We start from the raw sequence: 25,648 nt of genomic DNA on the forward strand, positions 1-25,648 counted from the left end.
TGTCGCACGTTTCACACAGAACGTCCGCTCTCCTGGACGTAGGAAAACACCTGATACAACAATGCATGACAGTATCGACAGAGAATATGCCGGGGGTGAGGTGAATAAAACAGAAGTCGGCTACATGACTTACTCTCCTTTTCCATGTCTGATGTTGCTGAATTAGGCCGAGCAGCCTGCGCTGCAGCCTCAGCAGGTCTCCACAGCTCCAATAGAGCAGCTCCTGCAGGTGGATCCAAGGTAAAGGTGAACGTCGCTCATTAATCATGGCGCTTTTGGCGTTTTTTGCCCTTTTATGGTAAGATGGACTCGCAGGCTGCACACCAGGAATCAAAACAGCAAAAGAACCAGGAAACCCCCCCTTTTTTGTTGTTAGTTTTGGATATTTGACGGAGGATAGAGGCCACCTTGAACCTTAAATATGAAATAACACTAAACAAAAAAAACGCAGTTTTTAGTACAGTTTAGACACACTTGTATGGATTGATATTAATACACATTATTCCACTTATAATCTACGTTGATTTTAAAGACAATATTATAGTTATTCGCTTCAAATTCAATATCCTTAAAGAGCATTTTTACAAATCAGGCGTAAATATAACACATGTTAAAATAATAGCTCTCGATAAATCAAAGTTGTGTAGCTGACTGCGTGACATGCAGTGCTGCAAGTTTTCACTGCTCATCGTGTCATCAGGTGCGGACGATGACACCTCCGTGTGACTTGGGGAACTGAGGAGTTAACGCTGACAGGGCCAGTGGGGCCCCATCCTTGTCGATAGCCTAACCTCGATGTTTTAATCAATAGAGCTTCTTTTTTGTCCCCTCAATGAGCCGAGAGCTCGATAAGGTTGTCATCACAAATGACGCTGACGTCCGCGCTCTCATCTCCTCCGTGGATAAACATGCCTTTATAATGCCAATAACTCTTCACCCCAGGGACGGGAGCGCGCACGGCCGCATACATTTAGAGACTCTGCGCTGCGTAAAAGCGACACGTGCGGCTTCTCAAACGATGGGAAAATGGACGGAGCTTTCCTTTCCTGTCTGTAGAGCTTGAAATAAAGGTCTGACGGCGGATTTGCGTGGAAGATTTGCTTTAAAATCCTCTGAGAAATCTAATTCTGTCTCTCCCAATACTTCCCCTCAGCAATGACACAATGGCATAGTTGAGATAAACGCACTTTAATACACATGATTGACCCGTAAACGTCTCTCTGGACAAAACATTTTGTATGTGCTCCACTGGATTAAATAGATAACAGATAAAAGCCTGGAACATACATGGCCACACACGACCGGTTCCCCAACTGATAAAACTCAGCGCCCCGCTAATAATACATGAAAGCATTACGCATCATGCAAATCTCACACAATAGACATTCAGACAGTCGCGACACACAAACACACAGGCCTCAAACACAGAGGTGACAGTGATTAAGGATTAAGGAGGTACGATAACAATGCACTCTATAACGATTAATAAACGAGGTCGTCTCGTTGATTGTGTGATGCCTAATTGACGACATCCAGTGCAAGCCGCCTGGCCGTGGCCATGACGCGCAACTTTGGCATTATTTGAGGTATTTGTTTGTGTGTGCAGCTTTGTGACTTTACATTGGCACATTCTGCAGCACTGGTCAGGAGCAGGTGTAAGGAAGGTACTGGATTACTTTTGCACCATCATAGTCGTGGCGTGTTTGATGTCAAATTTCAAAAGAAAGTGGACACATTTTAAACCATGGCCTACATTTGTTTGGACAGCAATTTCATCGTTCTTCTGAACACAAAACACAATATAAAACATATCTATGACTCAGAAATGGTCCACGTTATTGTCCAAAGACCCAAATAGTGCATTAACTCATCCTAAATGTCCACATATGTCATCCATTAACCGGGACTTTGGCTTTGATACACTGGGTATGAGCTGTGATATATACAGGCCGCCTGTGGCCCAAAAGAGGTAAAGAGGCAGTAGGTTTTTAGTTGGAGGAGTAAGGATCAGCCCCCGTGGACGACACCGTGGAGGATGTGGGAGATGGAGTAGAGGGAGCTGAGATAGACTTCTCTGACTCTGCATCGTCCATTTTCTCTTGAATCCTCTCTCCCCGGTCTGAGGATGCAGCTTTGGCCGGCAGCAGCCCTTCTTTCTCCCTCTTCTTCTGCTTCATCCTCCGGTTCTGGAACCAAATTTTCACCTGAGTCTCATTCAGCTGCAGCGCGGCTGCGATCTCCACGCGCCGCGCACGGGTCAGGTACTTGTTGAAGTGGAACTCCTTTTCCAGCTCCGTCAGCTGCTTGGTGGTGAAGTTGGTCCGGACCGTGTTCGGCTGACCCCCGAAACCGTACTCCCCAGACCTGCCTGCAAACGGAGAAACAAATCACCGTAAAGTTGTGGAGCAGAGTTAACCTGCATGTTCTCTTCTCACAACACGCAGTTATTAGACAACTGCTTGTGCCTGGGAGCAACTTTTACGCAGCCAGAGGCAACTTTTACGCAGCAGTCAATTAATGGCAGCTACTTTGAAACATGCTGTAATACATGTGTCATATGTTTAAAATAACGCTAAAACATAGCATCTGCTACAACATTATTCAGTCTTATAGAACAGCATAAATATGGAAATGAAACAATCAAGCAGCTTCTCAACTTCGCTTTCAATGTGGTTACTTCTCACACAGGAATGGTCTGCCAACATTGACATCACTTCAGTTTAAAGAGTTTGCATCACTTATAAGCTGCTGATTGCAGATAGAACACTCTGTGCCACTGCTACAGCCACAACTTGGCACCCACCTGTTTTTGGTGGGTTCCTCTTTACTTTCATCCAGTCGAAGGTCTGTGCAGAAGACGCGCCCTCAGACAGAGGTGAGCAGCAAGCCTCCAGGTGAGCTGCGTGCAGTGGTGACAGTGGGTTTGAGCACCCAGGAAAGGGTGCTGCTTGGTCGTGCCCGCCGCCATAGGCGGCGTGGGCATACTGTAACTGGCCCAGGGGGGCGGCGCTGTAACCCTGGCGATGCTGAGAGACCATTGTGGAGGAAACATTACCCGAGTACATCAGCGGGCCGCACTGGGCGAATCCCGCTGTGGAATCTACTTCCTGGTTCAGCGCGTAATGGTTATACGTAGAACAGAAACTTTGGGGTCCATAGCTGGAGCTGCAGGCCGGATGGGCCCCGTAGGCGAGACCCAGCGAGCTCGCAGTAGACTGGTATGACCCCGTCTGATGAGGGATGCCGTCAGGGGAACCCCTGCTGGCCATGAAGCGGTCATCCGCCCCGCAGTTATTGACAGTAACCGCGCAGGACTGGAAAGTTGTAATCCCGTGGTCCGAGTGGAAAGCCCTGACAGAGCATGAGCCACCTTCACCGCTCATCACCGAGTAGTCTAAGAAGCTGCTCATTGTAGCATTGTTCTACCAGGGCCGAGGGACCGTCCGCTCTACAGACACCCTCTGATCTCTTCCTCTCTCCCCTCTTACCCTGAGTGACCGTGCCAACCTTTACCTATACTCTGTCCTTATCAGTGGAGGGAGGGGGGCGCACTGGCCGATATCAATGAACGGGTGCTGTCACGTGGGCCCGGGTCAGCCAGTGAGGTACTTGTCCTTATCCCCTTAGCCGGTGACAGATTGGTGTTTGAGTGGCTATTTAAATTCCAGGCGCTCGTCGATCAAGGTGACGCGCGTCGCCACTAATGTATTGGCCGAGCAAACAATGAGCTGGGAGGCAGACGGCGGCGGACAGCTCCGGGCTCGCATGAAGAGCGGGGAGCCGCAAGCACATCGTCTTCTAACCCCAGCTGTGCGCTCTCGCTCCTGGGAAAGATGAACGGTTTACCCTCTGCAACCCCTCCACGAGGACGACCCAGCCCCCTGACCTCAGGTACGGTATTTTTGGAATAGAGAGGACATTGGGTTCGCGTGCGTGCTCGTGTTGGTGCTTATGCGCGTACGCGGTTGTGCGTGTGCCCTCAGTGCGTGTCTGACTTCGCCCGCGCAACACAGCCGTGATGCCACACAGTTTCATTCTCTGCGGGATGGATGAATAGCTGTGTGTGTGTGTGTGTGTGTGTGTGTGTGTGTGTGTGTGTGTGTGTGTGTGTGTGTGTGTGTGTGTGTGTGTGCCACCGCCACAGGCTATGATGGGCTCTCTGTGTCTCATTCCAGTGTGGAGTGTTTCACGCTTTAACACTGCGAGGGATTTGCTCAGCAAATATCGTCACAGTGTGACATGACGGAGACGCAGGACGGTTTGACTCCTGAAGCAAGCAGAAAGTACTGCAGCTCAGTCTAAGAGGACTTTCTTTCTTTAATATAACTTTGTTCCCCATTAGGGTCGCATTATGTTGGGCTGCTTTTCAGCACTTGCCAGGAGGTCACAGGTGATGTAACGACAAGACAACATATTAAACATTAAGATGATGTGGTATTAATTTTTTCTCTCCCAGGGTCATGGGGGTCTGCTATCTACTCTGATTTCACTCCCACATGTATTCATTATGCATGTATAGTGATCAAATGATCTGATAATGCGAGGCCCGTCGTGGAGCTAATGCGCCCATATAGCCCGAGGTGCGAGAGTGGGCTGATTATCCTGTTAAGTTCATCAAATAAAGCTGTTGGAGAAATTAATGGCCACAGAAAGCTGCGCCGGGAAGAAAAAAAGGTGCCAGAGCAGCGGGGAGAGTGTGCGTGGGAGAGCTGCGGTATAGCGATGGCAGAGTGCAGGGCCAACCTGTCACTGAGGAAGGAGAAGAAAGGGGAGGGGAGGGGGGGGGAGGAAGAGAGGATCACATGGAGGGATGAGCGCCCCCACTGGCCGTATGTGGTCCAACTCCCAAAATGTTCTATACAATGTGTTAATGAATGTATGATGACAGTATTCCCATAGATAGACAGATGGTGGTAATACTGTGCTTATGTGCAGTCATCAGGTGTTTGTACTTAACTTGATTACTTCCATTTTATCCTACTTCTACCTCGCTTTCAGAGAGGAATAATATGCCCTTTACTCGCCTTCATTTATCTGATAGCTATGGTTACTTTTCAGATGTTACACAGACAACCTATGCTAACTTTAGGAAATGACACATTTTAATAAATCAAACTACCCAACAGTATATGAAGAATTTAACACCGCCTCAACCAGCTGCATGATTAAAATGCTGCTTGCATGTTATCAGTAATAATAATCGGATATAATATGTGATAAGTCAGTATATAACAGTGATAGGGGGCTTTCTGCCACCTTATAATTTTACTTTAAATACTTTCATTTTCTTGTTAACACTTATCTGCTTCTACTTACGTGAAATTTTGAACATGACTTCTTTGTAATTGAGTGTTTTAGTGCACTGTGTAGTAATGCTACTTTTTCTTCAGTAAAGGGTCTGAATACGTCTTCTATTCCCTTTAGTTTTAGATAGAAGTTATCATTTAATATAAGTGGCCGTGCTAGTACTATACTTAAAGTTTTCATTTATTTCAAGCTCATGGAATATTAAAAAAAGTGAAGTTGTGATGCGAACTTCCCACCACTGAAAAAAAGCGCAGTGGGGTCAATACCACCCCCTCGACCCCTCCTCCTTCCTCTCAGCCTCCTCTGCAACAGTAGTGAGTGGGCGCCGTGGATCATTGGCTTGCCAGCCTCAGGAAACTTCGCCAGGCCTTGCAGCCTTCTTGGCTCTTTGTGTGAGCACATGTGTGCGCAGAAAGGGCGCGCTGTCTCGGAATGATTTGGTTATACTGGCCCCGCGGTTAGTCACCGGGTGCTGGAGCGTAGGAGTGTAGAGTATCTGCCCCTCCCCCGCTTTTACCCCTATACACCCCTCCTTAAACACACACACACACACACACACACACACACACACACACACACACACACACACACACACACACACACACACACTCCAGTTAACCAGTAGGCTAATGTTCAGCCAGTCGATGGGCTGCTTATGGCTTCCAGATCATTCGATAAACCGCCGCTGAACTCTCCAGCTTATGAATTTCGCGCGTGGAGATGAGTTTCTGAATCGATCTGGGCAGGCCGACGTCGCAACCGGTGGTTGTTTTTGCTGTTCCCACACACAAAGCTGTTGTGGTGGAATAACATATTGAGTCAAGCTGTGAATGAGCTAATATCTGATTCCCATAAGTCAACTCAAGTGCAATACAATAGAGCAAGACCATTCATAATGCCCATATTGACCCCCAGGACTTTCTACTGCTCCAATAACGCTGGAAAATCCCCCCAAAACTCACAAACTCTCTTGCTAAAGTAAGCCAGATATTGCATAATGACCCTCTCTCCGCAGCTATTCTTAGTGAATGCATGGTTGATAAATAAGGATCTAACCCAGAAGTAGTCTGGTTTGAGTTTGTGCTACTTTTAACACACGGGCAGAAGTGTGCAGCCTCATAACAGGCAGCTACTGCCGCGGTCGCCGAGCCAGAGCCGTGTTTAAACAAGCCATAAAAATGAATTATTACCAAACGCATGCAGAGACTCAGCCCCCTTTTAGCCCAGGAATTGGGGAGTCCCGTATGAAAATGTAAGTGGGGTTTTATTTGTGCACATTACGCCACAATTGGTCTCCTTAATGTCCGTCTCATTCATGCCACGGAGTGATTTATGAGCTCCTGAAGGCAAACATGGCTCGGGCATTTGCCTGCAACATGCACACAATGTTAAGAGCCCTGTCACGTTAAGATCCGAGCGGGCGTATTTGCTTTTACTCTGCAGAGTATGAAGTTTGAAGGTGAAAATAAAAATAATCAGCGTTAGGGTTTCTGCAGGCAGCATGAAATGGTGCTAACTTCTCTTTGTCACTAAAACAAAACTCATTTCAGCAAAGTAAATGCTGCTATTTCGTTTAGTTTGTTAATTAAATGCTGATTTGCAAATATTTAAAGGTAATTTTGCTACATAAAAAAAGTTTGATCACCAAAGTTTTAAGAAAGAAAAATGGCTGCCATCAAATTCATTTTATAAAAAGACAGATTTCTTATGTTTTAGTAAACAATTTCAAGCAATCTATAGGCTGTATAGATCTATATGTAATGTTGAAATTAAATTCTGCAATAAAAGTAAAAGTGTGTGTGTGTGTGTGTGTGTGTGTGTGTGTGTGTGTGTGTGTGTGTGTCTGCCTTCTCAGCTCAACACGGACTACACTATTTATATTCATTACCAACCTGTTGTTAAATTTGCATAAGGTCTCTATCTTTCTATGCCCTACTTTTATGTGGCATATTTTCTACATGAATAATTCAAGATAAATGAAAAAAATACACCGTCACAGTAAAAGAAAAAGAAACGACTCAAAACACCAGGAAAAAAGGGATTGTAGCAAGTTAATTGTATTCTAACAAAAATATCCAAGACAATTGGAAGCTATACAAAAATAAAAATGACCAGGTTCCATAGGCCTAATACTGTATAATTATTCACAAACACTCATAATTTCCATTCCAAGAGATCGATTTGTTATGGTAATTACAAGTCACGTTTGAGTAGTGCTATTTCAGTGATTTAATTCATCCTTACCTTGTATTAATCGTCAAGTCAAATATCAACAGAATAAATGTGCCGAATATACAAATAACATCAGAGTTAATACCATCGTAGTCTGATATTTATTGTCCCGAAAAAGAAGAAAAGTTATGGTGATTGAATTCAGTTAATAGTTCAGATGCTGCAGGTCGATTGTAGTTAGAGACTCCGAGAAAAAATAGAAACTGTCCGTAGAAATGTCCACGGGGCTGTCCAGAGACTCTGACAAGCTCGGCGAGGCTGCGTCGGAGAGCTGCAGGCAGGAATCCGAGGAGAAAGGTTGAAAATCGTGTATAGAAACATCCAGGGCCGGGGGACTGTCGCCATTGTCCGGGCCAGATGCCGAGCCTGGGCCCATTGTTGACATGCAGCCCGGAACAGTGGGTGACGGGTTGGGAAAATGTTTTAGATTTTTGTCATTGCTGTTCAGCGGCGCAGCAGCAAAGCCCACGGACTCGCCATTGTGGAGCTGCTGCGTGGAGCTGAGAGAGTTGTTCTGAAAGGAGCAGGTATCTCTCTCCAGCAGGGCCCCGCTCCGCTCGTACGGGGGGGCCTCGTCCTCCTCGTCGCTGTGGATGCCGTCCTCGGCACCCGGCCCTTTCCCCTCCCCGTTGTGGTTCTCCTTGCTCTGGGTCTGCCGCTTGTGCTTCATGCGCCGGTTTTGGAACCAGACTTTGACCTGCCTCTCGGTCAGATCCAGCAGGGCCGCGATTTCCACCCTCCTCGGCCGGCACAGATACTTGTTGAAGTGGAACTCCTTCTCCAGCTCCAGCAGCTGTGTGTTGGTGTACGCCGTCCTCAGCCGACGGGAGCCTCCTCCTCCCCCGGCGCTCTCCACAATCTCAGGCGAGCCTGCGAAATGAACGGCACGGCAGTGTGGGATTAAAACGCAGGACACAACAGTTGCATAACCCCGCTGCCCGTGAATCTGACGCTATGGCTGTCACAAACCACTAGAGAGTGGCTCACTGCACTCTGCAGCAAAATGGCCGCTGGAGCCAATGACCCAGGCTTATTGCCTGCAGCCTTAGCCTTTTATCAAAATAATAATAATAATAATAATATGAATAAAGATTACAACGTAAAGATACTCATTAGGTTGTTTTACACATGAAATAACGTCCAGCGTAAGCGTGAAGCAAACAGTGCACTATAAAAGCAGCGAGGTCCAGGCTGGTGTGGGATACTAATGAATGCTCCAGCTGCCCTCCTCGGCAACGGCACTCCATCACTCTTCATTACTGTCACACATCAAAACTCAGCTACGGCAAGGGGGAAATAAATCATCTTACATCACCAAACTTTACACAAACTTTTTTTTTCTTGCTTCATCCACAATCACAGCAAAGCAGTAACCATAAATCTATCAGAATAACACGTCTCCAGCTTCTCTTTCTTTTTTTTAAGGCCTCAGCACTGAGCTCCAGTTTTAGCAACAGATAAGTGAACACTTTAACAACCAAGTGTTTCAAATTCACCCACCTTTCGGGGAGAAGCACACGGGTCCATTGGAGATGGTGGTAGCGGTGGAGGTCGGCAGGTGGTTCCTCTTGGAGGCTTTCTTCTCCCGCATCCAGGGGTACTCCGGGGGTAGGGAGGCTGTGGGCAGCGGGCTGCATCCGTCGGGGCTGTGCCTGGGCCGGCCGTGCCGCGGATGGCTGCCCGGATTCAGGCTGGGAATGGTCTGCTCAAAGGGAGGAGGAATCAGTGTCGGGCGTGAAAGCGTCGAGCTCTTGATTGATGAACTTTGAAATGAATCAGCGACAGGGGGGAAAGATGTCAGGCACTCAGCAAGCGACGGCTGACTATTGATAAAACCGCTCTCTCGCTCGAATTCGTAATTCATCTCCGCTCCCTGAGAGCCGAGGAAAGTTTGCACGCGTATTTTTATAAATGTTGCGGCTCAGCGAGTACGAGAAAGAAAAAAAATCATTAAAAAAATCTCCTGGTGGTGTTTTTTTTTCTATTTCACTGATTACGGCCGTGTGGGGACCGAGCTACTATTAAACTATTGAATTCATGGAGACAAGGTTGAAATTGGACCGAATTGCCTGTCACATGATTACCTCTGCCCAATGACAATTTGGGGTTTAATCAAAAGAAGCCACTGTCTGCCTGATTGATCCAAAAACTCGGACGAAGAACGCCTCGCTCAGCTGGGGCACGACTGTTTTTTATTTACATCTTTGTCCGCTCAGTTTATCCTCCTTCTCGCCCCTCCAGTCCAGTCCACTAAGCTACAAAATGTGTTTTTTAAGAATGGCTGACGCTCACTATTACAGGGAAGGAGCCCAGCCTAGGGTGCGCGGATTCGTGCACTCCTCTTTTCTCGTATTGTTTGAGGATGTCAGTGGAGAACGCCCCCACCGCGCGCGCACACACACACACACACACACACACACACACACACACACACACACACACACACACACACACACACACACTTCACTCCAGTAGCTATTCATACAGGCAAGAGTCTGGCTTCAGAGGTGAGAAAAAAAAAAAACATACCCCCCCAAAAAACTGATATTGAGACTTTTCGACAGAGGCAAACCCCAACGATCCGGTCTGTTCAGTGTGTGCCGACTGAACAGATTCTTCAAAGGTGCATAATAATGAAATATGCAGTGCATCCATTGACATGTGTTGCAATAAAAAGCCCATTCATTCAGTTAATACTGACGGATATGACACGTCCAGACCATTCCATCCCATAACAGCTGTTTGACATTTACAGATAAAGATCCATAAACAGGTACACACGCATGCATGCACGCTCACAAACATTGTTCCATTATAAGCTTTTAATGCGGCACGTGGAGATATGATATTAAAGCTGATATCAAAGGTTTTTCGTATATTCCACTAAAAGGTCGTTTTTATGGGGAGGTCATGCGCGCCCATGTGCGCGAACATACCCACAAACACTTGGTTGAACACACACGCGCTCTTTATTTTAGGATTGCTAATAGTCCATGTATTCGATTGCCAAAAGCAGCCGTAATTGTAAGCTTTATTTTTGAATATTATGCTCATATTTAGAGTGGTTTCGTCTCAATGTCAGGAGTGGGAAACCACGAGGCTACAGCAGGGTTTACTGGGAGGGCAGTAGCCACAAAGGCGTCTCACTGTATTTCCAGTCTCACCTCTACCTGAAATTGCACTGAAGCAAACACCAACGCGCTCACAATCGACCATTCAGAGCGAATCCATTTGCAGCGTTATTATGTAGATGGGAGTGTTATTGAATGGCTCGTCCCCGCAGTGTTGCAGTGGTTTTATAGCCCTTCCACAATAATCTCTGAAAGCCACATTTGGGATGTTTTTCGTCAAGCAGTACATGTTGTATTTTCACTCCAAAAAATAAATATGGCTTGGTGAGCAGGAGAGAGGAAAGAAGAGAAGTGCTAGGCCTCTCTCAGTTTGTTGCTTATATACCAAACAAAGAGTCCTGGAAGCCTGTGCGCGATCAATCTTACTCGCCAAAAGGTCTGACAGCTCGGTGCCCTCACAACACATTTAAGGCTTCTAACTCTCCCCCGGATCAAATGCAGCCAGGAAGCGGCGAGAAACACTGGCCACTCAGATTAGAACCAGTTTCTGCTCGCAGTCATAGCTGGGCTGTCGCTGGAGGGATGTTTTAAAAGATAAATAAGAATCCAGCTTCGCAAGATGCGACCATTTCCTTCTTTGAGGAGGAGGTAAAGCGCCAACGGTGAGTAGGGCGAAGCAGCTTCTCCACCTGGCTTTTTTTATCTTTGAATGGCGAATGCAGTTTATACAACGGCATTTATTTGTCGTTTTGGGCCACATGCGGGTTTTGTGAGTGGACCAGACCTCGTGGCGAAGGACAGAGTTGCCAGGGGAAGAGATGGATGGCTTTTTTGGAATTACGCACAGGCTTTGTGTGCAAGGAAAGGAGTGGGTGGCGGCATTTAGTGGACCCCGGCCTGTCCTACACACTTGTCTTTACAGCAGGATTGATTTAGGAGCACGTTCCCACGGATGGAAATGCAATGAAAGAAATACAAGTCTTCTGTTTCAGTTAAAACGTTATTTATGTGCTACCTGTGTGTGGCGCATATGGGTCAAATCAGCGTCTTGCTGCGTGTGCGTGTGCATGTGTGCGCGTGTATCTCTAAGTGTGTGCGTGTGTGTGTGTTGGAGATGCAGAAATACTCAGTGCATCAGCTTTTTTTTTTTTTTTTTTTTTTTTTTTTAATGTTACACACCATGGTTCAATTGTTCTAGGTTTCCCTGCTAACCATATGTCAGGGCTACTAATGTTCATGCCCTCTTATATCAATCATACTGGCCTGAAAATTATTTCTTGGTGCAAAATCAGTGAGAACAAATAATACTGCAGTTGCACAAAGGCATAAAAACAATAAAGGTAAACATGGCACAGAAAGGTGTTAATAATTTGAGGAGAAAAGCAGAAAAATCTTTGAGCTTGCTTTAAAAAAAAAACTCTGCTTTTTTCCTGAAAGAAATGAGCGATTTAGAAAATAATCTGATCATTTTAGCTCCATGTGCGCCTGTGTTGTGTTCTTTTAAGTGAGAAATGATAAGAAATTACAGCAAACACTCAAATAATTTCAAAATAAAAAACAGATGTATGATAATAACGTCTATGGAGACCCTTCATTTTAACAACAACACACAGGAATACGCTGCCGATTTTCGGCTCCCCACTGACAACCATCCACATAACCGAGACATTTCGTGTTGAAGTGGCATCTGCTAATCCGCAGAACAATGAGACAAATAAGACCCGGTCCGATTCTGCTTCAGCCTGCATCCTCTCTGACCACATTTGACTGACTGAACATATCGGGGAATTATTTTTCAAACGATTTCTCATTTAGCTTGTTGTCTTCTTGCAGAGTCTCCATGAAGGGCCCGGCTGACATTTTTATTATTATGGATGTGCCCACGCAGATGAGAGGAGGGGAGAAGGCCACCCGAGAGTTTTCTGCACGTCGAATGAAGAGAGAAACAATCAAGTAGCGTTTATTCAATATTTATCTGCGGCCATTTCCCTTTTATGTTATTGAATGTTAAATATGGCCACTGGTGTCACATTATTTTGTTTGCATGGATATGATACAAATATAGACAAATTGTCATCCATGGTTTGTTACTGAACTAACATTTTATTGTATCAGCCTTCTCTCATATTGCCAATTGTTTAAAATGTGTTTTTTTCTTTTCTATCATCACCTCTACAGTTCTGCACCGTCATGAAGTATATAATAACGCCAATAAAATGCACTAATTGCAAAACTAGAAATGTATTTGGACATTTTTCATCAAGAAACTGCCTTGTTTTTAATTTTGTGACCGTGTGAAATGCTTCTGATGTGTCCAAATTAAAACTATGAGGTTTGCTGCAATTATATTTCAATTCTTTTATTTATTTCTTCGAACTGGAGCAGCATGGAATGTGTGACATCGAAAAAAAAATTGATGATGTCTGTTTCTTTTCTTTTTTTTCTTCAATAAAGAAACTGCCAACGTGTGTCCTTCTTTCCACCCTTATTGCATGACTGATTGATTTTACATTCGCTGAGAAAACAAAACACCTCCTCGAAGAAGAAGAAAAAAAAAATGGAAACATAAAGCCTGTGATAGCTGCTGCTGCTGAGGAGCTTCTGCAGGCTGCATGTATGGGCTGGAAAAGGGCCGAGACGCTAATTTCCCACCAACCTCCTCCCCACACAAAGATCGCAGAGGTGTCAAATAATACTAAAGGACTGTTTTATCTTTACACCGAACAAAATAAATAACATTAGAAAGTCCAATAGAACAACACAAGCAAGGGAGGTTGCGTGTAAGCTCATGACCCTTGTTTTTGAACATGTATTTTCCTTCATACATCCCAACTCGTGGTTCTTGAAGGATCCTTTCACAAGTGCAACAAAATGCAAAAAAAACACAATTCTTCAACTGCGGATAAATAAAACGGACAAATTCACATTAAAATGAATAACATTTGTTCATAATACCCTGTTTGAGTTTCAATTTTAAACCAAGATTAAAAAAAAAAAAAGATTAAATAGGCCTATGCATATAACCCCCCTCCCTCCCTCCCTCCCGCTCTAGACGTCCTACAGCCCAGATAAAGGTCTTTGTGAGACAATGACACGAGCAAATAGAGAAAAATTCAAGCAAGTCGTGATTATTTATCCTACGCTACTTCACACATCAAACTATATAAAACATAAACAAAGGCAAAGAGAAGGTGGGAGCCGTGAGGAGGCGCAGAAACAAAGCAGTAATGTGTCTGGAGGTGGATAAGACAATGGGCGGAGTGATCCGGGCAGCGCCATCGCTACAGATGCGTCAGTTTGGGCGCTTCCTGGATTCTTCCCTGAGAGTAGTGCGGCGTTAGGTCTGTGTACGTCGGTGTCGGATCACACACTCCGTGATGCTGACTGTTGCCCATTGTGATTGCTCCATTGTAGTCCATGTTTGCGGACGGCGGGTGCGGGAGGTGGGTCAGACCGAAAACGGAGGTCCCAGAATTGGGCATTGAGTCGATGTAACCTCCGCCAACATAAACAGGGCTGCCCTGCATGTGCGTCCCGTAGTTGCCATTGCCTTGGAGAGGATGCGCGTCATACTCGGGCGTGGCCGAGTCGGTCCCGGGATACCTCTTCTGGGAGGGCGGGCAGTTGTTGAGGGAGCTGTTCAAAGGAGGGGGATATGACGTGGCCATACCGTATGCGTTTTGATGAGGTTTATTGTAAGACGTCGGCGACTGGGAGTCATAAGGTACACTGTTTACAAGAGAATGCATAGAGTTGAGGTATCCTCCGCCTCCACCGCCAGAGGCCGGGCCCACGGGACTCCGAGGGGACTGTCCGCCAGGGGAAGGCATCATTCCGACGCCTTTCTGATCCTTCTTGTATTTCATCCTGCGATTCTGGAACCAGATTTTGATCTGTCTCTCTGTGAGGTTGAGCAGGTTGGCCATCTCCACCCTCCGGGGTCTACAGAGGTACCGGTTAAAGTGGAACTCCTTCTCCAGCTCCACTAGTTGGGCGCTGGTGTAAGCTGTCCGGGCCCTCTTAGATGCTGCTGACCCCGGAGGACTCTTGTCTCCGGGGCAACTCTCCACTGTCAGGGAGAAGGAGAGGAGGATGTCAATCAGTAATCCATTACAGACAGACAGACACACACACACACACACAGAGAGAGAGAGAGAGAGAGACAGAGAGAGAGAGACAGAGACAGAGAGAGAGAGAGAGAAGTGAGAGTGAAAACAAAGCCGTGTGACAACAGGCTCACAGCTGATAACAGAACTTTCAACCATCAAGGGGGTGGGGATGGTGAGCAAATAGTTTATTAGATAAATATGCCCCGCTTCACTACTTAAATAGGGGTTTTATTATCGACTTTCTCTCCTCCCCCCTCTTAATGTACGCGCGTGCATGCGCGCATGTGTTGCAAACATCACAACATTTTGATAAATCCGCCCCCTACTGCAAAGCACAAGGGTTATCATGGGGGCTCCATAAGACAATTAACAATCAATGTGATGACACCGTGCCCGTGTGCCCGCTGCACTAACTGCAAAGGGAAAAAATGTAACTGGAGAATAGTAGGTCAATATCTGATATGGAACCAGGAAGCAGGTAGATTTCCTACTAAAGCATTTTGACCCTCGTCTTCCCCCGTAGTCACAGAGTAGCACACACGTAATGCAAACACAAGCATTATGTATTCCTCAGGGTGTATAAAGCAGCTCGCCTTGCCCTCACTGATAAGCCTCCCCTTCTAAGAGGCTGGAGCTTGCCTGCTGTATAGCAAGGTGCTGGTCTACTTACCGCTGTGGCAGGCGGCCAACACTTAATAAATTTCACTACCTGTCGCCCAAACCTGGCGCAAAAGGAATGCAGCATGACATAACCTGGACCGTTAGGTTATTACAGAGATGAAAGAGAAGTTATAGCCCATGTAGCCCATGTATGTGGGGTAATCACTTGTGATAACGATTATCATTGCGCGATTATTTGTGAATTCATTTTAAAAGACTAGTTAGTAAGATTTATGAAAGAGATTGATTTGGGAAACGCGTATTAAGGGCAAGATTATTGTCTGTCTTAAACGCGTAAAACGTGCGTAAAAGGCTTTTCATAAATGCTAGCACCTCAGCGTGTTGTTAGAGCTAATGAAAACACCTTCCCAAACATAAATCACAGTGAAGGCCGAAACACTGATTTGCATTTTAAAGTCTCACTGCAGAAGAGTGGATATAACTTAATTCGAAAATTACCCATAGATTACAAAATGAGAGGGCCATGGGAAGGTGAGCATCGCTGACTGTTCAGATTAGAGTGTTTATTTACAAAGAGCCAAACACAAACGCCCCATCCTGACCCACCAAGATTTCCTCTAATCAAAAAAGCAGGATCTGGTTTGCGTTTGTGCGTAATGATACGGGCGCCATACTGCGTTGCATTTTAGCTCTTACTGGAGACGAATGCCTATAACGGAATTAGAAAATTACTGTCTCGAAATTAGCTCTATGCAAGTATACACCCAAATCCACATTTTTTTCCCAATAAAGCGCATGAACTGGCTTGCGTAAAGCGTGCGTAATAGTATTACCATACATTCAAAAGACATCAAAGTATTGTTAAAAACGAATATAAAGATTCCCTAAAACATAAATGATAATAATTATAATATAATTACATGAATGGCACTCCTTGATTTATACTTTCAACTTTTACAGGAGAACAAAACGTATTTAGAAAATTAGCCACTTAATTTACAACAATCAATTGAAAATCAGAGGAGCATGTTTGGTAGATGTACATGTGGAACTCTGACCCACCAAGTTTTGCTCTCATCAAAACAGCAGTATGTGACCGTGCGTAAAACGTGTCTGAGAGGTCAGGACTTCGAGGTTAGCACTTTCGCGGGTTGTTAAAATCTAACGAAAACACCTTCCCAAACATATATCAAACTGAAGCCACACGACTTTGCATTTCCAATTTTACTGTTGAATCCCACCTCTTGCATTCATTGAAATATTACCCGCAAAATTTGCAAATGAAGACGCTCATGGGGAGATGAGCATGTATGAATGTTTAGGTTGGCTCTATGTAAATACGCAACCCCCCAAACACAAACCCCCTCTGACCCCCCAAGTTCCGCACTAATCAAAACAACAGGACAAACTGAAACAACTGTTGTGCGTGTTTGTTTGTTGTCTCTCTGGGAACATTGTGTGATCAGTAGAGATGCATGTTTACAGTACGGACAGGTCAGCTGCAGGGCATGTGGACAACAAATGGTGGGATCTACTTCCAATGCTGAGGCACGTTGCTCCTACAGTCCACAACCTTAAAGTACTTTGATGGTGAGTAATGTCTGGGGTATCATTTTTAAGAAGATGTGACTAAATGTGGATGCAATTAAAGTAAGACTTGAACACATACATCGACTATGTATAGATATACATAGACTGCCTGTGTCACGGAAGTGTTGATTATATTTTTTGGCTGCGGCTCGTGAATAACTTTAGGATTCCAGAGGGAACAACATACACGTATAATGAAATACAATACCACAAACCACTGACTTAGAAATATAGAGTAATTGACCCTGACACAGAAAAAAAAACTGAAGATTATAACCTTCACAGAAGTATTGTGCTGTTGCGGTTTGCCCCACTCCCTACTAACCTCTTACCTTACCACCCACCCACACCCCCTATGTACTGTGTCCTCCCTCAACAAAACTTATGGAACTTTCTGTTCAGAGGCTATCAGTGTGTGTGTGTGTGTGTGTGTGTGTGTGTGTGTGTGTGTGTGTGTGTGTGTGTGTCAGCAGCAGTGTTCAGTACCTGAACTGGAGCTACTGGTGGGTTTCTGCTTAGTGTTCTGACGGGATTCCTTCATCCAGGGGAAGATCTGTTTGCCGCGAGCAGTAGAGGTCGGGGAGCCGTTCTTGGCACTGGGCTGGCTGGACCCGTTGCTTGTGTTTTGGCTGATAGCACCAGGGGATTGTGAGGGAGGGGGTGGGCCTGACACCGGCACCTGCGGTTGATTGCTTTCGGGATGAACCTTGGACTGCGCCGCCTGAATGGCTGTGGTCCTGTCGCAGCTCTCCGCCATCTCCCCCGGCTTCTGCAGAGCCACGGAGCCATCAGGAGACTGCAGGGAGCAGGCAGGTCGATGGTACTCGCTTTCCACATGAGAGGCCCGGGGATATTGGACCTGATTGGCATCATAACTGAAGCCATTTGCGCTTTGATATGGGTAGCCACTGTAAATTGCGGAGCTGTCGTAGTAGGTTGCCTTTTGCATCTCGCCGTTTCCCAATATTTATTTCAGAAACTGACAGGGTCTTGACACCCTTGTAGAATAACATTGGCACCCCGTGGTCACGTGACGCCTCTCCGCCAATGGCCTCCTCGGGTGAACCTAGGGTTACAAGAAGCACTGTGAGGAGAAGAAATGGTGGCGATCCATCTTACTTTTCAATACAGGCCTGACACTGGAGACTATGGAAGCAAGATAGGGCCAACAGTTCTGCAGACTATTACCGTTTACCTTATGGCTTACACAGGGCACAAAGGCACGCACTAACCTTGTATTACCATCTGTGCCAAACCACATCTAAACAAAAACCTTTTCAAAAGCATTTCAGATTGCCAAATCAATTTTAGGACCTAACAAGAAAACTGCACGACATTTTAAACCTCTGAGCCTATTAACAATGAAGCTGAATATAGAGTTACAGTTCACAGAAAATGCTGTATGGATATAAAGACGTGCTGCAGGAAAAGCTTATTAGCGGGTCACCACACAGGGAAATAATATTTCTGTTATATTGTTATTCTACCAACAGGGCTGTCAGCACTACATCTAATTTCTTATGTAGTTCGTGAAATAATCCGTGTGTCTTTTAAAAAAAAAACAAAAACAAAACAGTTTTTAATTTTCGCTGTTAGTAAAAACAAAATCTTGCTTCAGTAACAGGACGGACCTCAATGCACTGTGCTTCCCCGGACACCTGGCGCAAAGCATAAACAACCACATTCTCTCCCTTTTCTTTTCTTTGCAATGTTGCAAGGTGAATGGGAGGTCTAGCGAGGAAACCTGAAAAACCGGGCGGACATCCGTGCACCTCTGTGACCACAGTGTGAACTTTTTCTTGCAGGCCCATAATAATGACTACTGTCGGTGCTGTCTGCGCGGCCGCCCGTCGCGGTGATGTATGGGGGTCAGTGGGCCGGGATGGCCTGCTCGGAATGAGCGGCCCGGTGAGCAGCCTAAGCCCGGTGCTCATGGCGGTCAGAAACTTGAGATGGCACAGCTAGAGTCTGCTCCCGAGCCACCATAATTCACGCAGGTAACCATGGGGATCAGCCATTATTGGGGAAACTATAAACCATAATAAACAGGTCATCACTTATAATGTATAACTACTAATGAAATAGTGGAATATTTAAAGTGGCCTCTGGTGGTTTAACCATTGTCATTAAACAAACATAGCAAAGTAATAATAATAATAATAATAATAATAATAATAATAATAATAATAATAATAATAATAATAAATAAATAAATAAATAATAATAATAATAATATGCAGGACTTTTCAATAAAAAATACAAATTTGAACCAGTTCTTTTGTCTGCTATATTTAATCACTGCAGTCGTCCCAATGAAGGGGGCAGATAATACGGAGACTAAACGAATTAAATAAGAACTGAATAAAATCAAAATGATTTGTTTGCAACCATATCTTTCAATGTTTAGGTGCTGAAACAATTCGGTCCTGGTGTGATGTGTCTGATAGTAAATGTAATCCCAACAGCAACGACGCTATTAGAGTAGGCTGCAGTAAAATAATGATGATAAAAATGCGTGTTTATTTCACAGTGCATAGGTATTGTGTACTCCCGACGCAGACACATAACTACAATGCATTTTCAATAAATGAGCTCAAAGAGATGGAATGGAAATGTCGAACAACTCTGGGTTCGTGCAGACGCGCATAACGACAAGCAAACCAGTTTGAAATGAGCCCTGATTTTGCCCTCAACGCAGCCAAACCGCAGAGTGAAAGAAGGTGTCTCCACTGTTCCTGCACTCCTGCTGATCTGGAGAAGATATCAGAAAGCTTTGTGCTGTGAATCTCCAGGCGAGCCACTGCGATAGTCATAAATGGCAGAGAAAGAGAGACAAATGACAGACCTGAGCTTTTCTAACGCGGTGCAGCCCGCTCCACGTTAGAGAAATCTGGCTGCCTGACTGGGTGTGTGAGTGTGTGAGTGTGTGTGTCTGCGTGTGAACTCTTCCTGAACCGAGATCTAAGTCATACGGTGATAAATCACCGCGCGACACACAAACTCCGCCATTTACAACAGAGGGAGCCTATTTCTGGCCAGCTTACCTTAGCCTCTGACGACGAATGCACAGCACGGAGCGATATTCTCTCATTCAGCGGCGAAATCGATCAAAGCAGTAATCCAGAGGAAAAAGTTTAAAGGCAGGGCTGGCGGGGTGAAGCGGCGGCAGCAGCAGAAGACTGCGCCCTGCCATACACCAGGCATTAGCAGCCACAACAACAAAAAAAGGGAAGAGCCGAGAGAAACCCCTTTCCTTTCTTCCTTTTCTTTTTTTCCTACTCGACGTGAATGGGTACACCGAGATTACGAAAGCAGCCGTGAGCAGTCAGGTCAGCGAGATAAGAGTTATCTGGCCTCAGGATTGAAATTATCGTCATGCTATAGAGCAATGGCCAGGGCTTCATAGCAATATTAAACTCAGCCGAGGCTATGCTGGACTATGTGATCCTTCACCAGTACCATGCAGACACCAGTGAACTGCCCCGAACCAGAGCGTCACCATAGACAAAAAAAAAATTATGCAAATAAGTAGCGCCTTGGAAAGCCAGTTCAAATCAAGTGGCTGTCTCTCCTCCTCCCCCAACCAAATGAGGCAGGGTGTCTAGGAAAAAAAAAAATAATGCATCGTTAGAAACAGCAGGGAAGCCCGTCTTAAAGGTGTTTAAATATTTTTGTTATTATTTTCTCCACGTCCTGCAGTGGGATTGTGGCCTCAGTGGATGTGAATGTTGGAGTGAGGGGAGAATACAAAGGAATAATCCGCCGCTGACCATGCTGCATTTCCATTTCCACGGGACATAAAGGGCTTCTATCCACGGGCTTAATCATTAACCCGCATTATTTGCAAACGATCCTCGATATTTTGGCGCAAGGACGCGCAATTCGTTGTCATTTCAGCGCTAGGTACTCCGCTGCCTGCGCGGCTTCTTCTAGGAAGAATACAACAAAATGTGTATATTTTCTTAAGAGACTAGAAAGCACAGCAACTTCACATCAAAGCCGCTGGTCGATGTGTATCAAGGGAAAACCCCACCGGGAGCAGGGTGTGAAAAATGGGAAGAAGTTTCATCACCAAAAGGCAAAGCGGAGGACATGCAGCGAGGAGCAGGGGAGAAGAGAGGCGGCAGCAGGGGGAATCCCTCTGCATGGTAATGCTGCCTTTTGCAGCCAAAAGGAAGATTGAAAAAAAATAGAGTAATGTCCTCTCAAGCTTCCCTGGGCAGTAAACACGTCCAGAGCTGCAGCTTCTCTGTTGGTTTCATGCTCTGGGACTAAATTCAATGACACAATTTTAAAAAAGAGGCAGAATACGCGGACGGCGTGGGAGGGTGAGTGGGACAAAAATTCACGCGTGAGGTTTTTTTCTAGCCAACTCGGCGTTTTCTTTCCCAAACCAGACGAGTCACTTTGTATAATTATTTACTCCTTGTGTTCTGCTAAAATGCTGATTCGTCTCTCTCTTTAATTCGGCCCTTAGCTGAGGGTTAAATGTCAGTGAGGTGGTGGTCGTATGCCGCCGTGCGTAATACGGCCTAAAACAATGTGGAGAGTGGGGGGGGGGGGAGAAAAATCCGAAATGTTGATGAAAGCAAAAAAACATTTTTTAAAACTTCAGTGCAGTAAACTATAGCAGCCCCGAACAGATGGCTTTCACAGAAAGGAGTTTTTGAAAGGAGTGAGGCACCGCTCCAAGAGCTGCGATTCCCCTCGTCACTTTTATAGTGACAAATTACACCACAAAGACAAGTGGAAGAGAAGGAATTATTGCTCTCGGGCTGCTCGTATTGCTGCTACAAGGAAATGTACAAGCCATAAGCTGCTCCTCTATCCCTGCGAGTGCTTCGGTGGGCGTGTGTGGTACTTATTAGAAATTGAATAAGGATATCGCCATCAAGCATTCATAACACAAATCAATAAAGATATATGGACTTACCGAAGGCAGTTCAAGGTGTCTCGGAGACCGTGCGATGGCCTGAATTTACTTGGCTGCGTTTCTGCAATGAGGAATAAATGTTTTGAATTTCTCACAGGACAATACAACCTTTTCACGTGTAAAATGCATTAGTGTGGATTTTAATTTTGAGCAGGCGCTCCCCGTAGAGCTGGAAATATTGATGAAAAATAAAAAGACTGTTTTGTGCGTAATTGTTTAGGCCTCATTGTAAAATGGAGTGTAAAGCAAGGAACATCAGGGATCAGGGAGTGCAATTCAAATCTAGTAAAATTCGATGCAAACATTTTCTTAAGATACATATTTGGGTCAGATTTTTAGACTTCACAGCAGGCTCCAAGTCTGCCTGTTTAATATATCTATTTAATATCATATCCTCCCTCTTCGAGCAACCATAACGTCTACATTCCTTTAATTACATCAATTACAACAAAGCATCCACCTAAATATATTTATCCGCGTGAAACACACGTCCACAGCAACTAATAAATAAACCGCATGAAAGAAAAGCCAGGGCGCAAAGATTCTTACAAGACAAAAACGTTCTAACCAAATATTGTTGCCTATCAGCGTAATATCGCTAATAACATAAAAGCGGGCCTATATGCAGATAACGTGCTTGTTGTTTCCCTGCTGCATTTTCTCCACAAACGGATCGAATAGTCATTAGCTCTCGCGCACCATCTTCCCCAAGTCCCCGCGCCCATAAATCAAGCAGGAGCGCCGTGACCTCAGCGCGGCCGCGCGGTCCTGGATGGCACTCCGTCTTCCATTATATCCTCGTTTCCCCGGCGGAGCGACACAACCCCACCGCTTTCCCCTGCTTTTTATGGAGCCCATCTTGATGTATCATTTACACAGGGAAAAAAAACCTCACGTAAAGACACGAGATGTTTTGTTTTATAGGACCGGTTGCACCTTGGAGCGGCCGCGCGCTCTGTTTGGGGTTTGTCTTGGAAGCAGATATTTAAATGGCCGCTCTATTTACAAACGGTTGTCCGGGCCTATTTATCCCAATGTCTGCTTATGTTATTTAAGATGTAGAAATATTTCATTCCGAGCTGCTCTATCCTAAGTTTACACTGAAACTAATAATGGCTTTGATATAATGTTTAGGCTAAGAAGCTTAAAAGGGAACAATGGCTCGATCCTAATGACCCAGATAAACCCTTAACTGGTCACTTACATGTGTGATGTGCAAATTCTGCGGGTCTATTTACGTGTCGCTTGATTATGATGAATCCGAGATATTAACAGTTATATGAATATCTATAGCTTCTTTGGTACCTGTCTATTTTCTCGCCCTGCAAAAACCCTGAAACCCTTTTAACTGACCTCTGCCTCTCGCAGCAATAACTCACGACAGTAATGAACAATCGGCGGAAATACCTCAAAATAAAATCCATCCTCCCAAAGCTCACGCTCTGACTCTGTCCGCGTGGAAAAACATATCCGTCCGTGACAGCAGTATAATACATCCACAAACCCGGGATCCTCTCTCTTTCAGTCTGCCTCTCTTTTTCTCCCCCTCGATAAACAAAACTACAAAGCCCGGACTCCCCTCACGGAAAGTGGGGGTAACCCGCATATAATCAGCATCATATGGCCAGACCGGGGCTCCGGTTTTCTTCCCCGTGCCATAACATCGCGCAGTATTATGCGCCCCGCTCACGTGACGCAACGTCAACTTAAATCCCTTTTATTTGAGCCCGTGAATCATTAATGGAGGCAGTCATTGCCCCTGAGGAGAAACGGATCAGTTTGGAGGGAGAAAAAAGAGGGCTATGTGACACTGCAATGTATCTGGCAGAGGAGCAAGTCTCTCGCAGAGAAGCAGCTTTTCCACGTGTCGCCCATTCAGAGGGAAAGACTGTTCTGTCAGTTTTAAAGTGCCATATATTTGGTGCCTGTTAGCGGCTGAAAGACCTAATCCTGCTGTATTGTGCTGACTTTCAAGTGCGGCTCCAGCACTGAGCCAAGATTAAACCAGAATGTTTTGCACTGTGTGAGATGGAGAGGGTCCCCCCGACAAAATACCAAATTACGGTTGGCATAATGATTACACATCACCCCGGAAAACCTCTTCTCCTTTCTCTTTCACAGCAAAGCCAGGGCTGCAGAGAGCTTTACTCAATATCGCCCCCCAGTCCTCAGTCCCACAGCTTGGCTGTAGTACCACTTAGTCAGCCTCTGGTTCTCCATCAGCAAAAGCCGGCATGCTGTTGGCCAAATTGAGAGAAAAAAGTCACACAATTACCTGTCCTACAAAGGGAGGGTGTGCGTCCTGGTGGTCGTGAGGGGTGCGTGTCAGTCAGCAGTGAGCGGAAAGTGGAGGTGAGGTAACCAAAGAGTGGCTGCTCGACCCCGCTGATCACTACATGGACCCCCATTCGACCTACATGTGCTTACGCGTTTCCTATGACCAGCGACCAGCTGAGTGAAATTACAGGTTTGTGCGCAAAGGAAGAGTTTGGGAAATTTTGGAGGAGGGGGCGGGGGGTTGGGGGGTAAGTGGTACGAGGATAAAAGCGCCCCTGTCCTGCTGTAGTTTGCCAAAACCACATTAATATAAACCAGTTCTTATCTAAAGAGCGTGTCACGCGTGCGCCTTAGAAGATATCTGGCTTCTGCCACTCCTTGCCAACAGTCCCACAGCCCGGAAGAGCTTCTCTCATCTCGGCACCGTTTGGCGCTTGTTTTCCGTCAACACCGAGCAGCGGGCGTGGAAAAATCCCACCACAACTATTAATCATTCGGGGCGGATATAGACAGCATCCCACTCCCACACCAGCCTTTTGTCTTCTCAAACTACAAGTTGAGCGCTAAACTTTTAAAGGCTGGAACAGAAGCAGACCGGCTCTTATTAATTCACCTTCATCACTTGTAAAACTGGAGAAGAGAGGAGGAATATTAACGATCATAGTTAAAAAAAAAAAAAAAAAAAAAGTAGTTTTACGCACAGGTTCTAGACGCAAGGGGGTGAAAGGAAGACGATTTCTCTTTTGTTTAACTGAATGTTTGTGTCTGTAAATTGTTGTTCCCTCTTTCCTCTTCTGCGGTTACAGATGTGGAGCTGTCACCAGGATGATAGGGCTCGACATGACCGTGCACCACGTAGCCTGTCGCCACCGCACCTGAACTCTTCCTTGACCCGGGCAGAGGCGCAGAGAGTCGAGTGGGAAGTTATTTTGGAAACCAAAGGCCCTCAGCTGGTAGCCTACTTTTTTCACTTTTTGTTGCACTTTTTTTCCACTTATCCTTTGCTCAAAAGTAGTAGTTGATTGATTATGTTTCAAATCTCAACCGTTTTAGCATAAAACAAACGTTTCAGAGTTATTTACACAAATCAGGGCTCCTCGTCGCTGTCAGCGAGGACGAGTTCGAGGCGCAGACCTCTGGATGTTGGCCAGACGGCGCTCCATATCTTCCCACAATGTTGACACTCGGAGCTCTTAACAGCCAGGCTTGGGTTACCGATACACCCTGTCGAAGATAACTCTTTCTGCGAGGTTTACACCGGCCAACATCAAGGCTAATGCGAAATTCAACGCTCAAGATGACTTGGAGCCATGCCTCATGGATGCAGACGGACTAGGAGAGCCTAATTGTTTGCGTGAAGGTGGTTGTAATAAAGCTATTTGAATTTTCATGTTGAACGTGCCAGCTCTTTATTGTGACTGTTCTAAGATCACAGATTCATAGATCAGGGCCTTTGTTCAAATGCTGTCTGTTACATTGTGCAGGTAAGTGAAAAAAAGCCCAGCAAT

General features: G+C 45.5%; 3 protein-coding genes and 1 long non-coding RNA gene across 9 annotated transcripts; 1 reads left to right on the forward strand and 3 right to left on the reverse strand.

Annotated features, from left to right (window-relative positions):
• Positions 1–1,988: 1,988 nt before the first annotated feature.
• On the reverse strand, positions 1,989–3,416 carry hoxa1a (homeobox A1a). The gene is made up of 2 exons (XM_041954953.1): positions 2,804–3,416; positions 1,989–2,368 (listed from the first exon to the last, which is right to left on the reverse strand). The coding sequence occupies exons 1-2, from the start codon at positions 3,408–3,410 to the stop codon at positions 1,989–1,991; spliced, it is 987 nt and encodes a 328-aa protein (XP_041810887.1). The 5' UTR covers positions 3,411–3,416.
• A 3,930-nt stretch (positions 3,417–7,346) lies between these two features.
• LOC121619338 (homeobox protein Hox-A2a) lies at positions 7,347–9,972 on the reverse strand. Of its 3 annotated transcripts, none has more exons than XM_041954970.1 (3): positions 9,740–9,969; positions 9,040–9,241; positions 7,347–8,409 (listed from the first exon to the last, which is right to left on the reverse strand). In XM_041954970.1, the coding sequence occupies exons 2-3, from the start codon at positions 9,128–9,130 to the stop codon at positions 7,685–7,687; spliced, it is 816 nt and encodes a 271-aa protein (XP_041810904.1). In that variant the 5' UTR covers positions 9,131–9,241; positions 9,740–9,969; the 3' UTR covers positions 7,347–7,684. The 3 variants fall into 3 exon arrangements, with proteins under 3 accessions (XP_041810904.1, XP_041810903.1, XP_041810902.1); XM_041954969.1 differs by having other exon boundaries at positions 9,624–9,969; XM_041954968.1 differs by having other exon boundaries at positions 9,040–9,972.
• Positions 9,973–13,654: 3,682 nt separating this feature from the next.
• On the reverse strand, positions 13,655–24,285 carry hoxa3a (homeobox A3a). Of its 3 annotated transcripts, none has more exons than XM_041954694.1 (4): positions 24,139–24,285; positions 21,864–21,924; positions 17,417–17,996; positions 13,655–14,679 (listed from the first exon to the last, which is right to left on the reverse strand). In XM_041954694.1, the coding sequence occupies exons 3-4, from the start codon at positions 17,877–17,879 to the stop codon at positions 13,892–13,894; spliced, it is 1,251 nt and encodes a 416-aa protein (XP_041810628.1). In that variant the 5' UTR covers positions 17,880–17,996; positions 21,864–21,924; positions 24,139–24,285; the 3' UTR covers positions 13,655–13,891. The 3 variants fall into 3 exon arrangements, with proteins under 3 accessions (XP_041810628.1, XP_041810627.1, XP_041810626.1); XM_041954693.1 differs by lacking the exon at positions 24,139–24,285 and adding an exon at positions 23,271–23,507; XM_041954692.1 differs by lacking the exons at positions 21,864–21,924; positions 24,139–24,285 and adding an exon at positions 19,975–20,389.
• LOC121619097 lies at positions 20,579–25,537 on the forward strand. Of its 2 annotated transcripts, none has more exons than XR_006007512.1 (2): positions 20,579–21,078; positions 24,947–25,537. It is a non-coding gene; the product is annotated as an uncharacterized LOC121619097 (long non-coding RNA). The 2 variants fall into 2 exon arrangements; XR_006007513.1 differs by lacking the exon at positions 20,579–21,078 and adding an exon at positions 22,693–24,330.
• The last annotated feature ends 111 nt before the right edge of the window (positions 25,538–25,648 follow it).

The sequence above is a fragment of the Chelmon rostratus genome, chromosome 16 (assembly GCF_017976325.1).
Source record: "Chelmon rostratus isolate fCheRos1 chromosome 16, fCheRos1.pri, whole genome shotgun sequence".
NCBI classification, from domain to species: domain Eukaryota; kingdom Metazoa; phylum Chordata; class Actinopteri; order Chaetodontiformes; family Chaetodontidae; genus Chelmon; species Chelmon rostratus.

What these genes read in the sequence shown, in the direction of transcription:
- hoxa3a (XM_041954694.1), bottom strand. Translation starts at nt 17,879, where the DNA reads ATGCAAAAGGCAACCTACTACGACAGCTCCGCAATTTACAGTGGCTAC. An exon ending in CACCAGTAGCTCCAGTTCAG is followed by an intron (nt 14,680 to 17,416) that starts GTACTGAACACT and finishes TCTCCCTGACAG; the next exon opens with TGGAGAGTTGCCCCGGAGAC.
- LOC121619338 (XM_041954968.1), bottom strand. Translation starts at nt 9,403, where the DNA reads ATGAATTACGAATTCGAGCGAGAGAGCGGTTTTATCAATAGTCAGCCG. An exon ending in CGTGTGCTTCTCCCCGAAAG is followed by an intron (nt 8,410 to 9,039) that starts GTGGGTGAATTT and finishes TTCATTTCGCAG; the next exon opens with GCTCGCCTGAGATTGTGGAG.
- hoxa1a (XM_041954953.1), bottom strand. Translation starts at nt 3,410, where the DNA reads ATGAGCAGCTTCTTAGACTACTCGGTGATGAGCGGTGAAGGTGGCTCA. An exon ending in GAGGAACCCACCAAAAACAG is followed by an intron (nt 2,369 to 2,803) that starts GTGGGTGCCAAG and finishes CTCCGTTTGCAG; the next exon opens with GCAGGTCTGGGGAGTACGGT.